We start from the raw sequence: 24,400 nt of genomic DNA, 5'->3' as shown, positions 1-24,400 counted from the left end.
GAAGGCATCAGATAATAAGCGGAGTTGTAGTCTACATCTAGTTCAGTGTGTAGGATAAGAATTTTCCATCATTTGCCTTCCCATGGAAGAGGGTTTCCAAACTCGACCATTAACGAAAGAGAAAAGCAAAAAGATTGAACATACTAATCAAATCTTCAAAATTATTTATAAACACAAGTAATTAACAACAAAGATAAGAAAAACAAACAGGAAAGTAAAAAAAAAGAATTCACATCGAAGCATTAAAAAGGAAAGGAACAGAGAACAATGCCGATGATCACAAGGAAGGCATCAGATAATAAGCGGAGTTGTAGTCTACATCTAGTTCAGTTTGTAGGATAAGAATTTTGCATCATTTGCCATCCCATGAAAGCGGATTTTCAAAATCGACCATTACCAAAAGAGAAAAAACAAATTGAATATGCTAAATGACACCTTCAAGATTATTAAAAAACTAAAATCAGCAACTAATAAGCAGATTAATATACATATGAAACAATAGACTACTTAATGGCGTCAGAGTATGAGTATTTCTCAACACAGTTTATCAGTATATCAATAAGCGGTTTAATCACATTCATCACTTGCCATTTCATGTAGCATATCATTAGATTTACATATCAGAGAAAACTTTCAGTTATACTAAAAGAAAAGAAATCAGAGAAGAGAGTATCGGTAGGTCCATTTGACACCAAGGCAAAAGACTTGAGAAGTCTGCAATGGGCTGGTAAGCCCACCTCTCTCTCTCTCGGCACCCGTTATATCTCCTCGAGCATTGAGATTGCCACTCCAGGATTCCAGGAGAGGGTAAAACAGATGCACTGATTTCATACAAAGAAAGAATTTTCGTATTCGAATAATCAATCGGATTCGACGAAAAAAAGTTACTGATACCTAAAGAAAAAATGATTCAGATTTCGAGAGTTTCAATCGTTTGAGGATGAAGATCGACTACCCCAAACGTATAGAGAAATTAGGCATTTGATAAACTAGGGTTTCGAGAAGAGGAATGCAAGGAACGGCGACTGCGAGGCCTAGGAATGGCTCCGAGTCTCCGATTAAGGCAGAAGGCCTATAAATAGGGTTTCTAGGGTTAGGGTTTTACATGGGAGAGTCGGAGACGCTGATTAAACGGCGAGTTTTGAGGAGTATATTACTGAAAACCCCACGGAGTGGCTTGCCGTTTAGCCCTTACTTGTGTCGTGTTCAGCTGGGCCTAGCCCACCACCGTTTATAAAATCGTCCGAATAAGTAGATGAGTTTTATAAGTCGATCTGGTTTTAATGTGATTCATTATAACTTAAAAAAAAATTAAAATATCAATTATTTTTTATCATAACATCAGTAGTGTGTTTGGTGTGTAAAAATTAAGGCTTATAAATAGATTTTTTCTAAGCATATTAACCAAATATTTGAAGTGGGAAACTTCGTCACTCATTAGGGTATCATATAATTATTGAGTTATTATATTCTCAAATTGATATGTAGAATACATCAATCTTACTATTTAATTGATGTAGATGGTGTGCTCTAGATCAATGTTTTGAATATCATACCGGACGCCGTACCGGTCAAGACACTGGAACGAAATATTTCAATACCGATACTGTTTCGAGATAACGTTTCGGAATAACGTTTCGGGATAGTCGATCTATAAATAAATTATATATATAAATATATCTAAAATTATATTCCAAAATAATAGTCTATATATAAATAAATTATATACAAATACATATATATATATATAAATTATAAATAATCTAGTTTGAATTGAGGGTTAAAAAATAAACTTGTAGTTTGAAAAAATGAAAAAAAAAAAAACCATACAGGCCGAAATATAGGCCGGTACAAGCCGAAATTGAGGCGGTACGACCGGTACCAGCCGGTATTTTAGCCGGTACGGAACAGATATAGTATCTGTACCGACCGGACGGCCGAAACGAAAAATTTCGACCGTACCGACCGGTACGGTACGAAATTTAAAACACTGCTCTAGATACTAAGTTCAAAATATAATTTTTGAAAGTTTTTTATTGATTTATATTTCAAGAGTTACTTTTTCAATTAAAAAGAAACGAGCATTTGATTGCTATTTGTAAAAGGAATAACAAAAAATTGATGCACAACTTGACACGGTTCAATATGACTATATATCAAATTGTGAAGTAATTTATATTATAAGGTAAATCTGATGTATTACATCAAGTCACGTCTATTTATAAGGTTTCTGTTTACAATTTTTTTTTTTTTACAGACCTAACATGACTTTTTCATTTGCATCAATTTACCCAAACCTTCATCCTCCCTAACTTGACCACTCAAGAAAACCATCTAAAATTCTAAAGTTAACACTCACTTATCATGTTTTCTCTCAAATCACCGTTGCATTTTGTAGCACATACCTTAATCAACAGTTTACCTCTCATGCCCTAAACGGGTCTTACTGTTCGGTTATCGAAATTCACTTTACGACTAAAGTGGCACCAACGGTAACAAGAAATAGACACAACAGAGCAAGTTGTAAGATCAAGAAAATAAAATATGGATTAGAGGACAGAGAGCAGAAACAATACAACTGTCAAACTAGCCATGTAATGCACCCGCATCACATGGATGGAGCAAATCGTCGGCTTTTCACCAATGGATTGTGACTCCAAAAACTTTTTGCACCCAAAGGGTCAATTCTTAGACAAAGCATAGTCTCAAGACTATGCTTTGGTGTTTTGCATGTGTATATATCATATATAATATTACAGAAAGTAAGGAAAGATATTGGCAAAACTCGTACAAAATTCGTTTACAACATTTAAGAGCACTCGTAAAATGTAGAAGACTAGATACAGAGAACTATGAGAAGTATGACAAGAAATTGGATGACATAACATATTCATATTGGATGCGATAGAAAACATGCTTTTACCAGGAAGGATAAATGTAAGCATCCCCCATGTTATAAAGGTAAGAACAAACCAGTTGGCCATTTACCAAAATACAAATTAAGATTTCCTTGGGTTAACTTGTATCTTCCTGATAAGGTAGTCCTCCAAACTAACACCTGCTTCCACTATTCTAGTGTGACGCTTTATTTCTATCCTCATAATATCTTCCAAAACTTTTCCCAATCCTCCAGTTTCACAAATCCTGGGTATTATTGTCATCCAAGTATTGACATGAGGAGCTTCCCCGTGCTTTAGCACCTCCCCTAGTACTCCACAAGCTTCCTCGGCCCTACCAACATTACAATACCCCTTGACTAGAGCATGAATGACAGAGAAATGTGGAGATAATCCTTTTGTTGTCATTTCCTCCATATATTTTTTTGCCTCGTCAAACATTCCCGCATCACATAATCCATTAACTAGAGTTCGATATGAGACCAAGTTCGGCAAGCACCCATTTGATGCCATATCCTCAAGAATCTTGCAAGCATCCATTGCACGCCCTTCTCTACAAAATCCTAAAATAACTGTATTATAGTGAACAATATCGGGGTTGCATCCCTTAAATTTCATCCTACAAAGAAGCTTATATGCCTCCCTTAGCTTCTTTTTCCTACACAAACTATTCAACAAAGTGGTATAACTCAACGTGTCTGGTACAAACCCTTTGTTTAACATGTCCTCCAACAAGTCCACCGCCGTATTCACCTGACTTTGTCTACACAGGCCCTGCATCAGAATCCGATACGACTGAACATCCGGACAAACATCCCTCTTAAACATTTCATTGAACAGCTTGTATGCAATACTGAGATCTCCACAAAAGCAAAACGCACGCATCAAAACATTGTAAGATTTTGTATTAGGTTCAACACCGTAGCGATGGGCATTTCGGAAAAGGTCAAAAGCTGGTCGAATATAGGTCCGGTGACAAACAAGAATCTCAAGAATGCGGTTCAAGTGTTTGGTGGAAGGCTTACAACCAAATTCGATCATGGTATAGAAGGTCTTGAGGGCCCTATCAGGCATATGAGCCTCACCATAGAGTTTAATAACATGGGAGAAGAGGGATGGGGTGACCATGTTGCAATTGATTTGAGTCGAAAGAGAAGGTGGTCAATGAGAGAGAGGTGTTTGCCACGGCCGAGTTTAAGGATAAGAGTGATGTAGGAAGAGTAAGAGTGGCGAAAGTTGAATTGCTCGTAGGTGCAGACTAAGCTTGGGGCTCTTTCTTGATCGTCTAGTTCTCTACAAAGCAATAATAACACAAACAAAGACATTAGATTGTGTAAAATCCTTTTTCTAGTTGTTTTCTCACTAAAATTTTGAGAGAAAGTTTTGTTGGCAATAAAATTAGTTAATTTTGTATTTATAGGTAATGGAGAAGTTTTATTCATAATATATTAGGCATGGCCAAGTACAAGAACATACATGAATATTACGTAACCATGACTTACAACAGAAATAAGAAACTCATGGACATTTAGCCCATCAAAAAAGAAAGCTTTCAACTCATCTGTTCAAACACACCAACACTTGCATACAGGGGCCACCTTTCTCTTTCTAGGGTGTGCAAATCCCACACTCTCCCTTTGAAAAAAGTAGATAAATATGAGATCCACATGAAAAAAATTAATATTTTAATGGTAGACCCCACTCCTTTTGAAAAGGTGTGTGCACACCCTAAGATTGTATTTCACATTAATTATTAAATTGAGAATGGAAAAAAGTATCTAAAAAAGAGGCATATCTTATTTTTAGACAATTTTTTTTTTTTATAAGTAAAGATCTGGATAGGGAGTGTTAATGTAATGGCATTTGGAGGCGGATTTGTGATGTTTAGACAATTGAAGCTTTGTAATATTTTAGACATGCTTTTTGAATTGAACTAGGCTAAAAGAGGCATATCAACCATCTTTAAAGAGCAAGAAAAAAATTTTCTAACAAAAACAAAGTTTCAAATTTAACTGGGGAGAGTTCACAAATTGTTGGGCCATACATAAAGAAGATTAAGAAGCATGTCTGAGTCGGCTCAGAAGATGCGTATAAGATCATAGACAAGTTTCATATGTCCAGACATAATTAAGCAACATCATCATAACAGTTTGGCAAATGGTTTTATGACATCAATTGAAAAGTCTGAAACCTCATTGAATGAAAGAGAGGACAGAGGCGACATTTAAAACACTTCAGATGGGTCAAAAATAAAATCAAGACCACTGAAAACATTGCATAAAACATGTTTATTAAGCAGGAACTGAGAACTTATCAAATGGCACCTCAGATAATATATTCAAAAGTGGAAAATGCAGACAATCAACATGGCATCAGATTCTGACCGCCCGTCTGCTAATTTTCATCATGGAGTGTACATTCCAAGTAGTTTGAACTTCAGAAAATTGTAAATCGTTTTGATCACAATGACTTAACACCTCATGAGTATATCTTTCACAAGATTGAACAAACAACCAACTTAAGCATGACAAATAGGAAAAAAAGTAGAATCCCCAAATCGAAGATAAAAGGGAAAATAACAGAGAATTATGCCAATTAAGACAAGGAAGGCATCAGATAATAAGCGGTGTTGTAGTCTACATCTAGTTCGGTGTGTAGGATAAGAATTTTGCATCATTTGCCATCCCATGGTAGCGGGTTTCCAAAATCGACCATTACCACAAGAGAGAAAAAAACAAAATTGAATATGATAAATTACATCTTCAAGATTATTAAAAAACAAGAACCAGCAACTAACAAGCAGACTAATACACATGAAACCCAATAGACGACTTAATAGCATCAAACTGTGAGTATTTCTCAACACAGTTTATCAGTATATCAATAAGCGGTTTAATCACATTCATCCCGTACCATTTCATGTAGCAAATCATTAGATTTACATATCATAAAACTTAAATTATTCTTAAATAATGAGATTAAAGGAATGAAAAAAACAAATCAGAAATCAGAGGAGAGAGTATCAGTAGGTCCATTTGACACCAAAGGCAAAAGACTTGGGAAGTCTGCAATGGGCTGGTAAGCTTACCTTTCTCTCTCTGCGAGCATTGAGATTGCCACTTCAGGATGGGGTAAAACAGATGCACTGATTTCACGCAAAAAAAAAATGGAGTTTTCGTAATTGAATAATGGATTGGATTTGAGAACAGGAATGCAAGGGAATTGACTCTGAATCTCGGATGAAGGCCTAAAATGAAGCCACAGCAAGGAAAGTGCTGGTGCAGAGGAAAGTTGCGGTGGTAACGAGCAATTTATTGAACTTTTGAAATGAACTTGTTTTCTGTCATTTTCTGAGTCAAATGAACTCCAAATATTTTTCTAAGCTAATTTCATGGTAAGTGATTGTACCAAGAGAATTGAAAGATTTTACTGTTTACAGTTTACAGATTAATCTAAGCATCAATGATGAATTTCTATGCAATAGTTTCTTAATCTATTAGCTTGCTTCGCTATACAAGTTGTAATTCATTTAGATCTTAGACATTCTGATAACAGAAAGTATTTACTCCTCTATCTTCTTTGTTGGCAGGGCTGTGATTATGTCATGAACCTAGGGACCCAAGGGAAGTTACTGTAAGAAACGATGATGTTATTATGAACAATTTAATCAAACTTTTGTTGGCAAATAGAGAAGATCAAAATCAATATACAGACTCAATGCCCCCCGAATGAATGTGTGGCCTTGCCATCAATAGCTTAATAAAATGGATGAACGATGTCCATCATCAACTCAAACAACAGGAATTAAACTAAAAATCCTAACACAGAGTATCTTAAGCAAATAGAGAAGATCAAAATCCTAACACAGAGTATCTTAAGCAAATAGAGAAGATCAAAATCGAGTTACTACTCATAACGAGATACTTTGTACCTTTGCTTTCGATGTGATTTTTACGGCAACAGAATCCCTTCTGCAAGCTCCCCCTTTTGCCTCTAGCAGAGCTCGATTTTTCGAAATTAGGGTTTTATGGGTTTCGGTTTCATCGAGGAGGGAGGGGCTGTTTCGGTGGCTGGGGAAGCAGGAGACTCGGGGGGGGGGGGGTGTCGAAAATATTTCAGAGAGAGAGAGAGAGAGAGAGAGAGAGGGGAACCTTGAACGCGACGGTGGCTAGACGAACGGCGAAAATGGCGAGAGAGGGGATCACTGCCTCACTGGGGAAGCAGAGACTCGGGAGCGGGAAGAGCAAATGTTCTTTCCTCTGCACCGCGGGACACAACAGTTTATGTGTGAGCTCTACGTGGCACCTCATCATTGGAGGGTATTGTTTGCAGAAAAACGGAAGCTCCTGTGTGAAGATTCACGTGGGGAGCGCTGATTAAACGGCGAGTTTTTAGGAATATATTACTCACACCCTTTGGAGTGGGTTGCCGTTTAACCCTTTACTTGAGTGACTGTGTCGTCAGTCGTGTCCAGCTGAGCATAACCCACCACCGTTTATAAAAGTGCACTAATAAGCAGATAAATATTACTACAGTCATAAAAAAAAAAAAAAATCTTATAAAAAAAAATTTATAAATTGATATAGTTTCCTATAACATGTTAGATATATTTTATAATAAAAATAATTTTACAATCTAACGTATTACATCAAACCACGTCAATTTGTGAATTTATTTTTATGAAATCTCTTTATAATTTGTGGAGGTATAATTGATCCTATCCGGTCCAAGGGAGGCCACGGACCGAAAATTTCGGTCCACCCTTTTTGTCGGACCAGACCAGACTGGACCGATTACCTATATATACTGGATCAGACTGTTAGCTATTGGTCCCGTTGATCTAATTGGTCCATGAACATTTTTTTCCTCTTTTATTTTTTTGACAAATAAATTAATACAAAAATTAATTAAATTAGTAAAATTAAATGAGCTCTTTAATGTGGATTATCAATTATGTAACTAATTCATTAAAAAAATAATTAATTATAACTATATTTATGATGTTAATAGTTATTTACTTAATACTTTAGTATTCATAGTAACCTATATTAAAATTCTAACATTTTATATATGGATAATGAATATTAAATAATTTCATTGGTCATAGATTATTCATGCTTACGTCCAACTTAGGTATCTTTAAAAAAATTACCTAATTACTTGAATTTGGTGTAAATAGTAGAGTATGTATCAATATATAATAACATATATTATCATATGATATATTAGTTAATTAATAACATATATTATTTTACATTTTCTATGATCAACAGTAATAGATTAGATGAAAATTATATAATTAACTTATATACAACTATATAAAATAATATATTATATATCTAAAAATATTTACAAAATTTATATTTAAACATTTCGGTCTGGTTCGATCTAAAAAAGTCACACCCCGAGACCAGACCGAAAATCGAATTTTTCATACAATATGGACCGAGACCGATCAACATGATTTTCGGTTCGAACCGAACCGTTCGGTCCAGTTGGTTGTTTCGGTCTGGACCGAAAATCTTTCACCCTTAGTGATAAGAGCATTTTTCTAAGCAAATTTCCTGAATATTAGAAATAGAAAAACTCGCTTCACAAAATGACATGGCTTAATATGATGGTATATTGGAGTTATTTTTATTGTAAGATAAAGCTGACATATCATATCAAATCACATATATTTATTATTTTTCAATTTATAATTTACATCAAATCACGCATATTTATAACTTCTCGTTTGTAATTCTTTTTTTTAAGACCTAACATTTTACCTTCATTTGTATCAATTTACCCAAACCTTTAGTAACAACATTCAATGGTGGGGAAATGAAAGAGAAATGATATTTACAATTTTGGAGTGTGCAGTCTCCACGTACTCTATTTGAAAAAAGTGAGTAAATATGAGATTGACATAAAAAAAATTATATTTTTAATAGTAGTCTCCACTTGTTTTAGAAAAAATACGCGAAACTGCACTTTCCAAGACTATATATACCCAAAAAGGAAAGACCGATTCCCACTTCACCTATATATACACGTACGCATTCTTCTTCCCTCTTTTGTTTTTTTTACTTGCTTGTGTTTGGAAGACAAAAAATAAAAATAAAAAAAGTCAGGTCATTGCAACTCCAGGCTCTGCATCCTGTTGTTCCCTCTTAAGCTCAGCAGGAGGCAAAAAGCAATCCATGGAGAGACCACAAATGTTGAAATCAACCTCTTCAATCCTCCAAGTCTCTTCAATCTTTCGCTTGTGATTGTATGCCTCTCCATACCTGTACAGAGTCGTAGCAGTCCGACCAGCATGAGCTATATTAATCCCGTCGATGTACTTGTAATCCTGGATAAACGATTCCATGCTTGTTTCCCAAAACACATTGTCATGATTCCCTTTAATTGACTTCATTCGCACCAGTTTTGTGTCCTCAAATTGGATGAGAAGCCCTGTGCGTTGGCTGAAATACCCCCATACTGTGTGGTGGACGATTTCGGTGTTGGGTGTACATTGCGCTTTGAGAATGTGGGGAGCCGTGTCAAGCTTGAGTATGAAACAGTCGTCTTCCTTTATGGTTTTCTCTCCAATGCATACCGCATCTAGGAACAAGTTAGCTATAACCCTCGGATCCAGTCCCTATATATTGAGATCACAATCACAACAAATAAATTCATGTTATGTTGGAATAATATATTATATGTATGTAAGTGCTTAATTAGAAAGAGATCATCAAAGGTGGTGGCTCAATCGTTCTTGAGTTACTCTCGAGTGGTTTGGCATCTACCAAGATTATGGTTTGGCGTGTATTTAGACTATTTCATTATTATTAACAAATTTTTTTACTACTATTCATTATTTTAATTACTATTCAAAGATTTTCTGACATCACCTCAACATCTAAACGTAACCTAGTCGTGTTTAAATTTGAATATAGATTCACATTACACTATTAGTTTTAACCACCTAAGGAGTAATTGAATTCCTTAGTAAGGTTAGTTTGACTTGAGAGAGTCTCTGCAGTTTCTATTGTCCAAGTCCATTTATCCGATTCTTAGTTAGTAGAGTGTAGGGTACGTTTGGTTACTAAACTCATCTCAATTCATCATTATATTTTTTTCAAATTTCAACATAAAATATAATAAACAATTCAACTTTTTCAAATCTCAAAATAATAATAATATTAAAAAATAACATTGTAACAATATTTTATCATTTCAGCTTAACTCAACTCAACTCAACATCTAAACGCAGTCTTACTATTGTCACGCCGATAGGAAAGCCACCTCCAATTACCCTATCTTACCTTTTTCTATTCAACTAAAAAAAGCTACATATCAGAGTAAATTGTTGTTTTTTAGGCTTCGTTTGGATGGTTAACTCCTCTCAACTCCTCTCAACTCATCATTACAACTTTTTCAAATTTCAACACAAAATATAATAAACAATTCAACTTTTTCAAATTCCAAAATAATAATAATATTAAAAAATAATATTCTAACAATATTTTATTATCTTAACTCAACTCACTTCAACATCCAAACGCAATCTAAGGGTTAATTTGGATTCAAAGATAAGATGTGATGATTTTAGATAAAAGATGCAAATTAAAAGTTGAAAAAAAAATATTGTTAGAATATTATATTTTAATATTATTATTGTTTTGAAATTTGAAAAAGTTTGTTTATTATATTTTATGTGAGAATTTAAAAAAGTTATAATGATGAGATGAGATGAGATAGAATACTTTTCGAATCCAAACATGACCTAAAGGGATTGAATGTGAATGTACCTGGAAGAACCGACGGAGGGGCCTTGGAGGGCCTTTATTAGCATGGCAAGGTTGAGAGGAGGATTGATTCCAGGCCACCTTGCCATCGCTCCCTGCACTAACCTTCAAACCAGAAACAACCAATTCCAAGTACCAAAGGTCTGGATTCTTTTGCCATAGCACAAACCCACCAACCTCGCAATTGCCTCTGGCATGCACACTACCATCACCCTGCCGCATTTCCGACCCAACCATCTTTACTTGTCCCACAGCATACATGCTGTTCACTGAATTCAATGCTGCTTGCCCTCCAATTGCTGCTATGTACTGTTGCACTATATACTTGGCAGTAGAAGCTTCCTATTCATACAAGCAAATCATTTGTTTCACTATAGATGGACGAAGACAATCCAACACACGATAGATGAACATGATATATTCAAATTGAGAGGTGCTACAGTCACCGAAGATTTGTCCCGAAAAGTGTCCCGAACTGCACATTTTATTTTTTTATTTTTCTTTACATTTTTTTCATATATTTTTTTAATCATCATAAATATTTAAAAAAAATTAAAAAATTTACAACATCATTAAAAAACACTTCCTTAATCACTAAGTAAAAAAAATAATAATAAAAAATAAAAAATAAATTTCGGGACAGACTTTCGGGACCTTTAGCATTTCTGATTCAAATTTATTGTTAAATTATTATATTAAAAGTAAGCTTAGAACCATTTAGTGTTAAAAAATAACAAATAAAAAACACAAAAAAACTGTTTATTAATATATTTTAACTTTCAACTTAATGAAGTATCAAAATGGAACTCTGTGTTATTTTAGATTTTGAAAATTTTTCATGTGAATTCTTAAAAACATTTACAAAAATTCTATTTTGATACACAACATCGAAGTATCCGTCAGAAACTTGTCTATTTTAAAAGAAATGGTAATAAAAATTCTTAATTTGAAGGAAAAACTATTGACATTTCACAGAACTCTCGAAGCATGCAGAGAAAGTTTCATCAATAAAAATAAAATCTTTAAAGAAATCCATGAAGAAGTACTAAAGAAGAAAAAAGGAAAAACAAAGGGCAAGATTTCAATTTACTCAAATAAAAATAATTCAATGTCATCTTATTCTTAATTTTTATTACATTTTCCGATAATTTAAATAATCTTTTGAGTATTTTATTTTTTGAAGCTATATACATACACACACAAAACAAAACAAAAATATCAAAACTATAAATAAAATAATAATACAAAAATTATACCATTTTCTTTACAAAAACCAATACTAGAGGGAGAAGAAGGCGTCACAGCGCGCCCATCCCAACCCCCTCTTTTTACAGCTCTAGCAAATTAAAAAGATGTGTTACAGTCATAAAAAAAATCTATAAAAGTAAATATACAAATTGACATAGTTTCGTATGATACATCAAATGTACTTTATAATAAAAATAGTTTTATAATAAAAGTAGTATATATGTCAGTTTGTATATTTACTTTTGTGGGATCGTTCCATGGTTAAAACATTTCTTGAAAATATATTACCAATCTAAAACATGTAATTCCATAATAGTACATTGTAGGTTATCTAGAAAGGGAGAAAGAAACGTTTGTTTGTGCTTACAATAGAACAATTTTTGATGGGGCGGGTAAGTGATTGGTCAGGTTGGACTTGAAAGGGGATGAGAGGAGAACCAACAAGCTTTAACAACGCCATGAACTCGCTGCTCGATGCAGCCGCGAGACGTGATTTCTTATCTACGCCTTGAGCTTTCATCAAAGCACGCAAATTGTGCCAACGCACAGCGGCATTGCTGCCCATGTTGGTGAACATCTCCTCCGGTATAGGCACCTCCAGGACGGTATCTAACCCATTTTCTTTATCAACATTAGGACACAACTTCCTCATAGAAACAAATGAATACTGTTATGAAAGAGGAAAGGCAATCCCAATGAGAAAATGGAAACCCTTAACCTCTTTCTCCCACCTTAAACTGGATTTTTGGTGGTTCAATGACAGGAACAGGTGATTTTGTATATATGAAAATGATGAAAAAGTGAATTGGCAATGAGAAGGGTGCATGGGAGGGAGGAATTTCTTGCCTAAGGTGCTCCTTGCGCGTAGGTGTCGCATGGGCACGTTTTTAGTGCATATATGTAAATATAGCTTCCTTTGTTTAAGGACCCATCAGGCCACCATGTTTATAGGTTGTTTCTTACTCATGTATATAACCAACTAAACAATCCCACGTCATCACATTTAATAGCTAGTTAGAAGGATATGTGTGCAAGTGAAAATATTTTCTCTATGAGAAGTACTAAAGTCACAAAAAGATTCTGTAAAATTAAACTCACAAATTAACATGTCTTCATATGATATATTAGATCCACTTTACAATAAAAAGTAGTTTTATAATCTAATGTATTGTTAATGCCAAAAAACGCACAACCCATAAGGGAAGAAATACCCATTCTTAGGATGCGTTGAAATGGGTTGGGTCTCGATTGGTATTACTTGGAGCCCCTGACAGTAGTTTGGTGCCGCTGTTTGGTGTCGGTACGTACATCCATGGAGGTGAACAATATTTAAATGCAGAAAAAATAAGAAGAGATGAACACAAATTTACGTGGTTCGGCACTAGGCCTACGTCCACAGGGGTTTGAGGAGGGAAGTTTCCACTATAATATATTTGTTTACAGTCTCTCGTAGCCTCTCATTTTTCACTATACCATGAGAGCTGGAAATCTACTTGTTAGAGAAGATACGCTTGTTGGAGCTCTCTGTCCTGAGGTTGAAGAAGAAACTGAAGCCAACCCAAAAGTCCTTGAAACCGTAGGCACTCTGTCCTTTTTATCTGACTCTCTTCATGCGTGCCCCTCAGCAGGGTCGGTTCAATGGTAAGGTTATTTAGGCCATTGCCTAAGGTCCCCACCCTATATAAGATCCCAAAAATAAAAATGAGGTGTTTTTTTTAATATATTTATTTTTTTATATATTTATTATTTTAAAAATAAAAACCATTTCATTAAATAAAATTTTAAATAATTTTTATAGTTTTCAATGTATGCAAGGCCCCATAATACTAAATTTAATACAATGAATTTTGTTTTTTGATAAGTAATACAATGAATTATTTATATTTTAAATAATTTTTTTAAGATATTGCTAAATTGAGACACAAAATCTGCTTTGAGGCCTCATTTTAAGTTTTTGTTGTAAATAAAAATTCACAAAAACTGTATTTAAAGATTTCAAATAAAATCTCATTTTATTATACAGTTTGAAAATATTCCATATAATAATTTATATTTTATTTTATTATAATTACGAATGACTCACTTAAATCTCGCCTTAGGCCTCAATTTGTATTGAGCCGCCTCTGCCCCTCAATAGTGGTGAGAAATGCCTGCTTTGTGTTTCTAATCCCCTCTCCCTTTTCCACTTTCTCTTGACACTTCTATATCTCTTGACACTTTCACACCCTTGTCCCTTCTTGTCATCTTTCCCTCTCTCTTCATTTGTCTTCTAGTAGTGGCTCCTTGATAGGCTAGGTCTTGAAAACCATTTTGGGCCTGGCATATTTTACCTTCTCATACGTACTATATCAAGGCACGCCAATTTGTAAGTTTATTTTTGTGAAATCTGTTTGTAGCTATAATATTTATTTTTCTTCCGTTATAAATTTCTGATATCTACTTTAGTATTGTCTCGGCCATGGAATGGAACTATTGTAATTGATCTCTTGGTAGTTGTTGAAAAATCACTTGATTAATGATTCCTTATTCAATATATATCTTCATTAACGATCCAATTTTTATGATTGATGAACATCGCTAGATAGCTTAGGAATTCCTTAATGAAGACTAATATTAATTTGATGGTTGCATTTAGGCGTGTTACGCACTTCATGCAGTACCTTACTTATGTTGATCATAGCATGCATGATTAATTAAATGGAAGATGAAGATCTTTTTAACAGTAACGTTTTTTATTCAATATCATGATTACCGTTGCTTTTTGATTTGAAGTGTCATTAAGCTTTCCTTCAGTTTTTTTCTCTCTTGATTTTTGTAGTTAGACTTAATACAGCTTCGTTTCTTTTTAAATTCAAGTGTGCAACCATGCCGTTAATTTCTTGCCGGCTCGTACGTTTATGGTCCAAGGCAGTTTTTAGTATTAAACTGGCTGTCTAATTTCTTATTATTGCCCAGTTGCCGTATATTTTGTCAAACATCCGTCATTCGTTAAGTTGTCTTTTTACTCAATTAGCTAAATGCTCCAAACGTGAAATACGTAAATATTGTACAATCATTTCGAATAAAAATAGATTTATTATTAAAAAATTAATTTTCTTTTCATATGAATCCGTATTTATTTATTTTTTTAAAAATAATTGTATAGTATTTATACATTCACAAGTATCTCTATTGATGTTGGCGTTACTATTCATTCGAGTGTGGTCTTTTTCGTTTCCGTGAGGCAGAAAAGTTTTGATAAAAAAGGGTTTTTTATTTTTTATTTTGGGGCCTTAGCATCTCGAGCTTTTTCTCTCTTTCTAGAATTTCTTCTCTAGTTCTTCTATGCACGTAGAGTGAAAGTCTGGCTTAGTTTTACGTACGAGACATGAGTTTCATAATACAAAAAAGCAAATTTAAGTGTGTACGTAAATAGTAAATACTCTTGAGATTTTTCCGGATAAAAGAGATGTGTTTTTATTAGTGGAGCTTTGGCTTCCTCTTATCCAGAGTTGATTCGAGCTATATGACGATTAGTTAGACTGTTGAGTCTGTTATATCATAGAAGGGACAAATCAAGAAAATATCTGCTTCACCGGTTCATTTGAAAACTTTGTATATCATAGAGGGTTTGAATCTCTTTAAAGAAAGTGTGATTTCCGTACCTCAATTCAAACTGGTTTCGTTTGAATGATAATTTTATTATAATTTTTATTATTTTATTGTATATTTCACTAATAATTTTAAGTGAAATACAATGACGCAATCTACAATAAAAAATGCAAAGAAAGTGTTGGAGATCTCAACAAGCGCTTCCTTTTCAATGAAGCCTATTTCAAGAGATGAAAGTGCAAGGTGCGCTCTTCTATCTAAACCTTTTGAACGTCTCCTACATTCTCACAACAAAAGTGAATTTAATTTATGAAAATAATATCTTTCCTAAAGGCCGACCTCACTAAAAGGGTTTTCCAAGCCAAAATAATAAGAACCAAAAACCTCATTCACAAAATCAAACTTTTTTTGTCTGTGACAAAAGTGGGCGTTTTGCTCAAATTTACAGTTTTAAAAAACAAGGAAATAATCCTCAAGGTTTAGATATTTTTTAAAAAACCTAAAAATCTTTAATTTTTTTTTCACATCATTTTTTTAACACTTTTAAATATTTTTTAAAAAAAGAAAAAATTCACAATATTATCAAACAATATTTTCTTAATCACTAAGTAAAACAACTAAAATTAAAAAATTAAAAAACCCAATCGGCAAAAAAAAGGGGAGCCCGTTTACTCTTTTTTCTAAAACTAGTTCTTCTACTCAATAAAATAAAGAAATCTTTTAATTAAGAACGAGTAAGAGACATATAATATTAAAGAAAACTCAAATACTTTTCAAGAAGTTTTAACATCACCCGATTCTGTATCTTGAAAAGAGGTTGTGAATGATGAGATAAATTCAATAATTTCTAGTAAAACTCAGAAATTAGTTGAATTACCATAGGATTGCAAAACCATAGGGTATAAATGGGTCATTAGAAGGAAACTTAGGCCGGATGGAACAATTAAAAAATTCAAGACTAGGCTTGTCACAAAAGGTTTTAAACAAAAAATCAACCTTGATTTTTTCGACACATTTTTTCTAGTTACAAGAATAACGTCCATTAGATTATTGATTGTCGTTGCAACAATTTATAATTTAAAAATTCATCAAATTGATGTTATCAGTTTTTTTTTTTAAATGGAGACCTAGATGAAGAAATTTATATGGATCAACGAAGACTTTGTAGAGCTTGATATGTAAGTTGACAACATTCATTTATGGCTTAAAACATGCCCCTAAACATTAGCATGGAAAATTTGACTCTTGCATGATTGAGAATGGCTATAGGCCAAATGAGAGTGACAAATATATTTATTATAAGTCTTGGGATAATTCTCATATTATTATTAGCCTATATGTGGATGATTTATTGATATTTGGTTCTAATTTGCATGGCATAGATGAAACAAAAAGCATGCTTAGTAACCATTTTGATATGAAAGATCTTGATGAGACTGATTTTATCTTGGGCATGAGAATCACAAAATCTTATGATGGTATTTTTCTGGATCAGTTGCACTATATTGAGAAGATATTAAACAAACATAATTATGATGGATGCAAGCATGTGGTTACTCCTTTTTTATTCTAGTACTCATTTGTTTTCTATTGAAAATGAAAATGATGTAGGGCTCCTTTCACACTCATATTGGAGAAGAGGTGCAGTGGGGGTTTAGTCTGGTGGATGCCCTCTCTCTATTGCCAATGATTTCTTCGACCCTTTCACCATCCACTTCAAAATGATGTAATTAATAAAAAGGAATATGTTAGCATGATTAGTAGCTTATGTTATGCGACTGATTTTATTAGACCTCGCATTGCTTATGTGGCAGAAGTACTTAATAAATTTACTACTAAGTCTGGAAGAGACCATTAGTATGCAATAAATTGGATAATGAAATATTTATCTGATATAAAATATTATGACTTGTTTTATAAAAAATATCTTATTGTACTCGAAGGCTTTAGTGATACCGATTGGAATACCTTGTCAAGCGATTCTCTTTTAACTATTGGGTATATTTTTACCTTGAGTGGCGGTGCTATATGTTGGAAGTCAGAAAAAGCAAATGATTATTGCTAACTCAACTCTAGAAGTTGAGCTTATAGCTTATAGCTTTAGCTTCAGCAAGTGAGGAAGCAAACTAGTTAAGAGATTTATTACATGAGATTCATTTATAGGAAAAACCAGTTCCATCCATATTAATTCATTGTGATAGTTCTGCTACTATTGGTAGAGTACAAAATCGCTATTATGATGGTAAATCCAGACCAATAAGAAAAAAATATGGTACTGTGAGATCCTACTTGAGTAGTGGTGTCATTAAAATGGATTATGTGAAATCATGTGATAATCTAGCTGATTCACCGACCAAGGCATTGACAATAAAAATTAGGGTCTAGAACACATTGATCAGGAGAATGGGATTAAAGTCCATACAATCATAAACCACATATGAGGATACCCAATTTAGAAAATAAAGATCCTGAGAACTAGGTTCAATGAGAAGAACGAATCATTTGTTGGTCATAAGAAATGCACCATGTATTTTATTTGAGAGATTTTTCCATTCTTATGGTGTAAGAGCATTCATCCTGTAATGATTAAGAGGATGAGTTTCTTAAAAAAAACTCTTAATAAAAATCTGTAACTCTTATGAGTAGGGTGTTTACAGGAGTACCATTGACAGATTTCACCTATGTGAGTGTGGAAGTGGGGCCGCTTCCTGTAAAAATTGGACTTGTTCTCAAATACACTCATAAAACCTTAGTTAGCACAAGGTCGTAACATGCTGGCTAATAAAGTTTATATCAACACCTGGACTATTATATGTAAACATTAATTTTTTATGTCCCTTCAGAAATTATAGTTCAAGTCTGAGACTACAACTAACTCTGGAGTGAAGATTATTGTTTCGCTAAGTAAGGACTCGGGCCTCGTTTGTTTTCACAGCCATTCTCATCTCATTTAATTATTACAACTTTCTTAAATTCTCACACAAAATAAAATAAACAATTCAATTTTTTCAAATCTCAAAACAAAATTAATATTAAAAAAATATATTCTAACAATATTTTATTTAACTTTCAACTTTTATCTCAATTCATCTCATCTCATCTCAATGCATTTCATGATGTATAATAATCATTTTTTGTCTCAAAGTATCTCTCTTATTTTTTATTTTATTTATTAAAAAATAGTGGGAGAATGTGAGTATGTTTTAATGGAAAACTCTAAACAAAGTCAACCTTACACACCGCTTGCGCACACCACCTACCCAGCATACCCATAAAATGAAACAGCGCATTTTATGTTATAAAATTCAGCTGAGCGAGAGTAAAAAATGGGGGCAAGGGGACATTTCAAACAACGAAATGAAACAACACTGTTTTTTTCCTTTCACCTCCCCACTGAAGGACCCTCTTCCACTCCCATCCATCCACGATTGCATAAAAGGTCAAAGTAAAAAACACTAAGACCTTGTTTGGATGTTGAGTAGAGTTGAGATGAGTTGAATTCTTTATGAATAGTAGTGAGTTAAGATGGTGAAGTAAGTTTTGTGGCGCCTGCCTAAAATAAGTTTAGATGTATTTGGATGTTAAGATAAGTTTAGATGTATTTATGAAAAGTTGAAAAAAGTAATGAGTCCCGCATGCAAAGAGATGTATAGTTGAAAAAGGTTGTGGGTCCCACGTGTAAAAAGGTTTTGAGTTGAGATGAGTTTAGTGATTTGAGAGTTAGATGTTTGAACGTTAGACAGATTGATCTAAGTTCAATCCAAGTTCCAAACGGGGCCTAAATTGGCATCCATTCTCTTGTCCTTCACCTTCCATTCAATTCCTCCATCTTCTCTCCTCCATCCCACAAGTGAAAGTGAACCATTGCTACGAGGGTTCGGCTATTTTCCTAGCGAAATTCATTGCCCTTAGGGTTTATTAAGTGGGAATTCTGAGAGTTCTTTGGACAATATACATTTCACCACTTCGAAGGAGCGGAAAGCAGGTTTTGGAAGCAAGAGCTATAATAGGTTGGATATGAATTAGTTGTTCAAGCCTCGGGTGAATATTGGACCAAACCCTTCCATCTGCCAATACAACATCAATAAACAAAAGCTGCAAGATTTCATGTAACCCAAACCCGCCACAATCAGTTTTTTCACTGCTCAAGCTTGAGATTTCATGTAAAAAATCCAACACTGACTGAACATTATCATGTAAAATAAACTAAAGTTAATATGCCAATTACAAAAAAATCTATTAACCCATCTAGCAAGTCTCCACAACCCACGACGAGATCAAGTACACCACCGAAAGCCCTACTGGGTGGCACCATGAGAAACCAAAACCGAGCAATACCCTCCACAAAGAGAGGAGGTCTTCTCTTTGTTTAGTCTTTGACCTGAGGCTTTTTCATAAGAATTCAGCAAAGAGAAAAGTCTGCTCCACTCCAGAGAATTAGCCTTGCAAAAGAGTAGGATATCATCTGTAAAAAATAAATGATTAATTTGTAGATGGTTTCTTTTTATAGGAAGGCTAGTGTTCAAACTAGATTGTTTAGCTTTATTGAGAAGGTTGCTGAGAACTTATGTACAAAGAATGAAAAGATATGGAGAGAGAGGATCTCCCTGTCTGATTCCCCTTGTGGGACTAAAACTCTCTTGTGGAACCCCATTAATAAGTAGAGAATAAGAGACTGAGGTTACACATTTCATTGTATGGTCGATCCACTTTTGTGCGAAGCCTATTTTCTGCATAACAAATATAAGGAAGCCCCATGCTATTCTATCATAAGCCTTGCTCATGTCGAATTTGAGAGCCATAAAACCTTCCTTTCCTTTCATCCTAGTTTTCATTGTATGCATGGATTCAAAAGCCACAACAACATTGTTTGTGACGAGCCTTCCTGGTACAAAGGTTATTTGAGTAGGAGAGATTATTTCTGGGAGTATGAGCTTTAATCTGTTTGCCATCACTTTTGCAATGATTTTGTAAAGGACGTTGTAGAGGCTAATGGGCCTGAAATTAGTAACCTGGGTGGGTGAATTCTTCTTTGGAATAAGTACAATGAGAGTTTCATTCAAACTATCAAACCACTTGTCGCCATTAAGAACCTCCAACACTACCTCACAGACACCTGACCCCACTGTGTCCCAATGCTCCTGGTAAAAAATAGCAGGAAATCCATTAGGTCCATGAGAATCTAATGGATTCATGCTAAAGATGGCCTCTTTCACCTCTAAAGTTGTGGATTTTTTGTTGAGGGTGGAATTCATGTCTTCATTCACTGCCAAATTCATAGAGGATATGCATTCTTCAATTCCTGCTGGATTGGAGGTGGAAAACAGTTCCTGAAAATATTGCTGGAAATTGAGAATAATCTCCTTTGGGTCTTTTGTTTCCTGACCTACTCCATTCTTGATCCTGCTGATTGTATTTGTCTTCCTTCTTTGGCTAGCACACTTGTGAAAAAATTTTGTATTTCTATCACCATCCTTCAGCCATGCTTGTTTAGCCCGTTGCTGCCATTTTGTGTTATCTGCATCGAGAATGGAATCAACCTCTTTTTTAAGGAACTTAATTTCCTCATGAAGATGACCTTCATTTGCCTCTTTTAAATGGTTGAGCAACTCAAGCTTAGATTTGATTAGTTTTCCTTGGCTTTTATGCATATCTTTGCTCCATTGTTTCAAGCCCAATTGGCAATTCTGTAAACCATCCATGGTTTTTTGCAAATTATCAGTGAGGCACCTAGTACCATGCCAAGCATATTTTACCATTGCACTACGACCCTTCTTTTTACTCCAATTAGATTCATATCTAAAAATTCTCTCCTTTTTCTTAGTTAAAGAATGACACTGCAAAAAGATGAGTATAGGCCTATGATTTGAGCTATTAGTAGCAAGGTGATGCACAATATGATCCTCAAACAAAGAAAGCCATGCCATATTTCCAAAGGCTCTATCAAGCCTTTCCTTAGTGAAATCTCCTCATTCTGTGTTATTAGCCCATGTGAATCTGTCTCCAAGGTAACCAAGATCATTAAGGTCACAAGATTTGAGAGCTGTTATGAAATTTCCCATTTGCCTGTAAACATGCATGGTCTTTTTAAATATGATGAACCTTATCTTAGCTCCGACTAAGGCGATATATCTTTTGTGTCTTACAACTTATCCCTCTCTGGACAAATACCAAGTGACATATTGTTTCATCTTTGCTTGCTACCTCTTTGTAGCGTCAAAGACGATCGCTCGTGTGATAGAGTCAATCTATGCATGTCGACATACATTTTTCACCATAATTGCCAAACTTATTGCGAGTGATCATTTAAGGTCAAACTCACAATATAAACCTTAGATTCTAGTCAGCAAGTTCAACTGCGACTTTTAAGAATCTACAAGGTGACCACAAATGTTATTCAACGTACTTAGTTTGCGATTTCAATATTTCATATAAATCTCTTGTACTCAACGAAAGCATGTGAGATAACCATCATTTATTTTTTATTAATGGTAAAACGATTAGGGTCTTTACCCCAAAAGACAATTACAACAATCTAATCATTACTTTTAATGACTTGTCTGAATCACATCACAAACTCACTCTATCAAGTAAGTCATATTTACCCCTTAACTAAATCTCAACCTCTAACTCCCATGAGCAAACTATAATGGAAACACCAAATATTATAGGCAAAATTAGATTCTTTAATTGTCTATGAATTTTGAACAAGAGCTCCTAGAAACTATTTTTCTTATACATAATCTCGCAAGACGTGAAGTCTTAGCTACTTTTCACAAATCTATGTCCATCACCTCGTAGTAGAGAAAACCTTTTATTAGGCGACAATTAATAATTTAAGACAACCAAATCGTCATATCTCTTAGGAGGACACTTTTGTAAGATTGTTAATAACGTTCAAAGAACCTCATTTAATTTAATAGGTCATTAATAAAAGCGACTAGGTATATTAAGTATCTTTGAATAGGTGGTTGGTTTAGGACACACGAAAACCGTACCAGCATCACTCATTTTCTTTTTGTACTAAAATAGTACAAGTAACAATCATGTGCTCAAAGTACTTTGTGCCTAAATATCACAAAAAACTAACCATCTAATTCTTCTGTGAGAATCAACTATTTGACTTTTTCAAGAAAAGTTTTACTAAATGTGCGATCAATGGTTATCTAAATACAACTCAATTAGTGCCAATAGATGGATCTATACTTCTATCAACTTCACTTTTCCTTTGTCAATCAGTTCAACATCCATAAGTTGGATCATATAAGTGAAGTGAATCTAAAATTCTATGATGGAGTTCCTACTATGCGAATTCAATGCATTTAGCGGAGCCATATTATAAATATTCTCTTCTAGTCTCTAAACGACGAGAAAATACTGATATATAGCTTTCACACTATTTATGCAGATCTTTATATTCTATGAATTTTGAGAGTCACTATCACTAGTGGTACACCATCACTCAAATGTATACTCACACTAGTTAAATTACTCCCACTATTTTCGACGAGCTTTTATACAAATTTTTTGAAAATTTTAATATTAAAGTAATGTGGAATTAAACATAATGTAACGTTCTTACCAAAAAATAAGTGTTACAAAAATCTACAATACCCCACCATCGTCGAAAATACGAGTAATTTTCTTGACTCAATCAAAATGATCAAGCTTAGATCCTCTAGATTTCCATCTTCATTGAATTCACGTATACACAAAATAATCAGTCAGCCTTACTTAAAGGTGAATGAACTTGATCTAAGGATGACAAGTCTTAATTAAGGCCGCAACCCCATATTACATCAACCCAAGTGTGATGTAACAACTGCTTTGTGCTATAATTCATTGATAACTAAATTCTCAACAAGTCATAAAATTGCGAGATAATTGCTCTCATCATATAACTCATACAATTGTATTTTAGAAAATATTTTATTTAAAAAATAAATTTTTCTTCTCATCAAAAAAACTAGAATCGCATTTATATGATGAGACAATATTTCTAATTTCATGTCCATAGTATGCATGTGTAGGAACTTTAATATAGAAAATGTTCATATTTCCTTTTCTTTTTTACTCTTCTAAATAAAGGAGAGGGATCTCATTAGTGAGAAAACTTTCAATTTCTTAAGTTTCACATCCATCATCTTTTGCCTCTAAAGCACATTTTAGTATATAATTTCTCCACCCGAGAAATAATATCACTGAATCAATGAGTGACTATTCAACTCCTAAACCTCTAGGAATTCTCACTAACACCACTATTTGCAACAAGTCTTAAATCAAATTAGGTATAAACTTTGCCAATATTGCATTAAAAGTGCCAAAAACATCTTGTTGTGCAATAAATGCAGTATATAACGTTTTAGCAGCTAACTAGTGATATCCCTATTTCTTGCTTACTTAATATTTTTCATATTCTCCAATCCACTATAAGAGAACAAATAAAAAACTTTGTGAGAAATTATCTTAGCCTAAAACCTATCTTGTATCATTGCAACCACGAGTAAAATCTTTAAAATGCATGTGCCAATCAAGAATGTCCTCAACACTTTTGCACACTCATATTTTAATGTCCTTACTTGCCACACATACTAGCAAGTTTTAGAGAGTATGTGCTTATATGTGAGTTAATCTAAATTGCTTCAAGATTATAATATTCAACCTAAAAACTAGGAGCAAATAATCTTTGCGTTATACAAACAATGCACAACTTCTGTTATTATCTACAAGTTCTCAAAAGCAGAAAAATGGTTTAGCTCTCTGATAGTTGATTCCATCAACTTCAATGAAAATTTGTAATGCATGCATCCCACGTGTACTTCTAATTTTACTCTAGACCTTTCAAACGTTTATACAATAATGATGGTCTAAGACTATCTGACATTC

At 33.9% G+C, this 24,400-nt stretch overlaps 2 protein-coding genes and 3 non-coding genes across 5 annotated transcripts; all 5 read right to left on the bottom strand.

The window, feature by feature from the left end:
* Positions 1-80, bottom strand: LOC121243803. The gene has a single exon (XR_005936287.1). It is a non-coding gene; the product is annotated as a small nucleolar RNA R16 (small nucleolar RNA).
* A 204-nt stretch (positions 81-284) lies between these two features.
* Positions 285-364, bottom strand: LOC121243804. Its single transcript, XR_005936288.1, has one exon. It is a non-coding gene; the product is annotated as a small nucleolar RNA R16 (small nucleolar RNA).
* Positions 365-2,931: 2,567 nt separating this feature from the next.
* On the bottom strand, positions 2,932-7,210 carry LOC121243134 (pentatricopeptide repeat-containing protein At4g01400, mitochondrial-like). The gene is given in 4 exon segments (XM_041141201.1): positions 2,932-4,027; positions 4,030-4,190; positions 5,986-6,172; positions 6,829-7,210. Coding segments are annotated over 3 exon segments (1,209 nt in total). The 5' UTR covers positions 6,006-6,172; positions 6,829-7,210; the 3' UTR covers positions 2,932-2,999.
* On the bottom strand, positions 5,503-5,582 carry LOC121243805. Its single transcript, XR_005936289.1, has one exon. It is a non-coding gene; the product is annotated as a small nucleolar RNA R16 (small nucleolar RNA).
* A 1,778-nt stretch (positions 7,211-8,988) lies between the features above and the next one.
* LOC121243057 lies at positions 8,989-12,731 on the bottom strand. The gene is made up of 3 exons (XM_041141119.1): positions 12,291-12,731; positions 10,679-11,017; positions 8,989-9,525 (listed from the first exon to the last, which is right to left on the bottom strand). The coding sequence occupies exons 1-3, from the start codon at positions 12,573-12,575 to the stop codon at positions 9,010-9,012; spliced, it is 1,140 nt and encodes a 379-aa protein (XP_040997053.1). The 5' UTR covers positions 12,576-12,731; the 3' UTR covers positions 8,989-9,009.
* Between the last annotated feature and the right edge of the window lie 11,669 nt (positions 12,732-24,400).

Source organism: Juglans microcarpa x Juglans regia, chromosome 8D, assembly GCF_004785595.1.
Source record: "Juglans microcarpa x Juglans regia isolate MS1-56 chromosome 8D, Jm3101_v1.0, whole genome shotgun sequence".
In the NCBI taxonomy this organism is placed as follows: domain Eukaryota; kingdom Viridiplantae; phylum Streptophyta; class Magnoliopsida; order Fagales; family Juglandaceae; genus Juglans; species Juglans microcarpa x Juglans regia.
Note: the sequence above shows the minus strand (reverse complement) of the source record. Positions and strands in the feature narration are given on the sequence as shown.

Bases quoted from the DNA above. Each gene is read 5' to 3' on its own strand.
- LOC121243057 (XM_041141119.1), bottom strand. From the start codon at position 12,575: ATGAGGAAGTTGTGTCCTAATGTTGATAAAGAAAATGGGTTAGATACC. The intron at 11,018-12,290 runs GTAAGCACAAAC...TTGTATGAATAG, and splicing joins CCATCAAAAATTGTTCTATT to GAAGCTTCTACTGCCAAGTA. The intron at 9,526-10,678 runs GTACATTCACAT...CTCAATATATAG, and splicing joins CCCTCCGTCGGTTCTTCCAG to GGACTGGATCCGAGGGTTAT.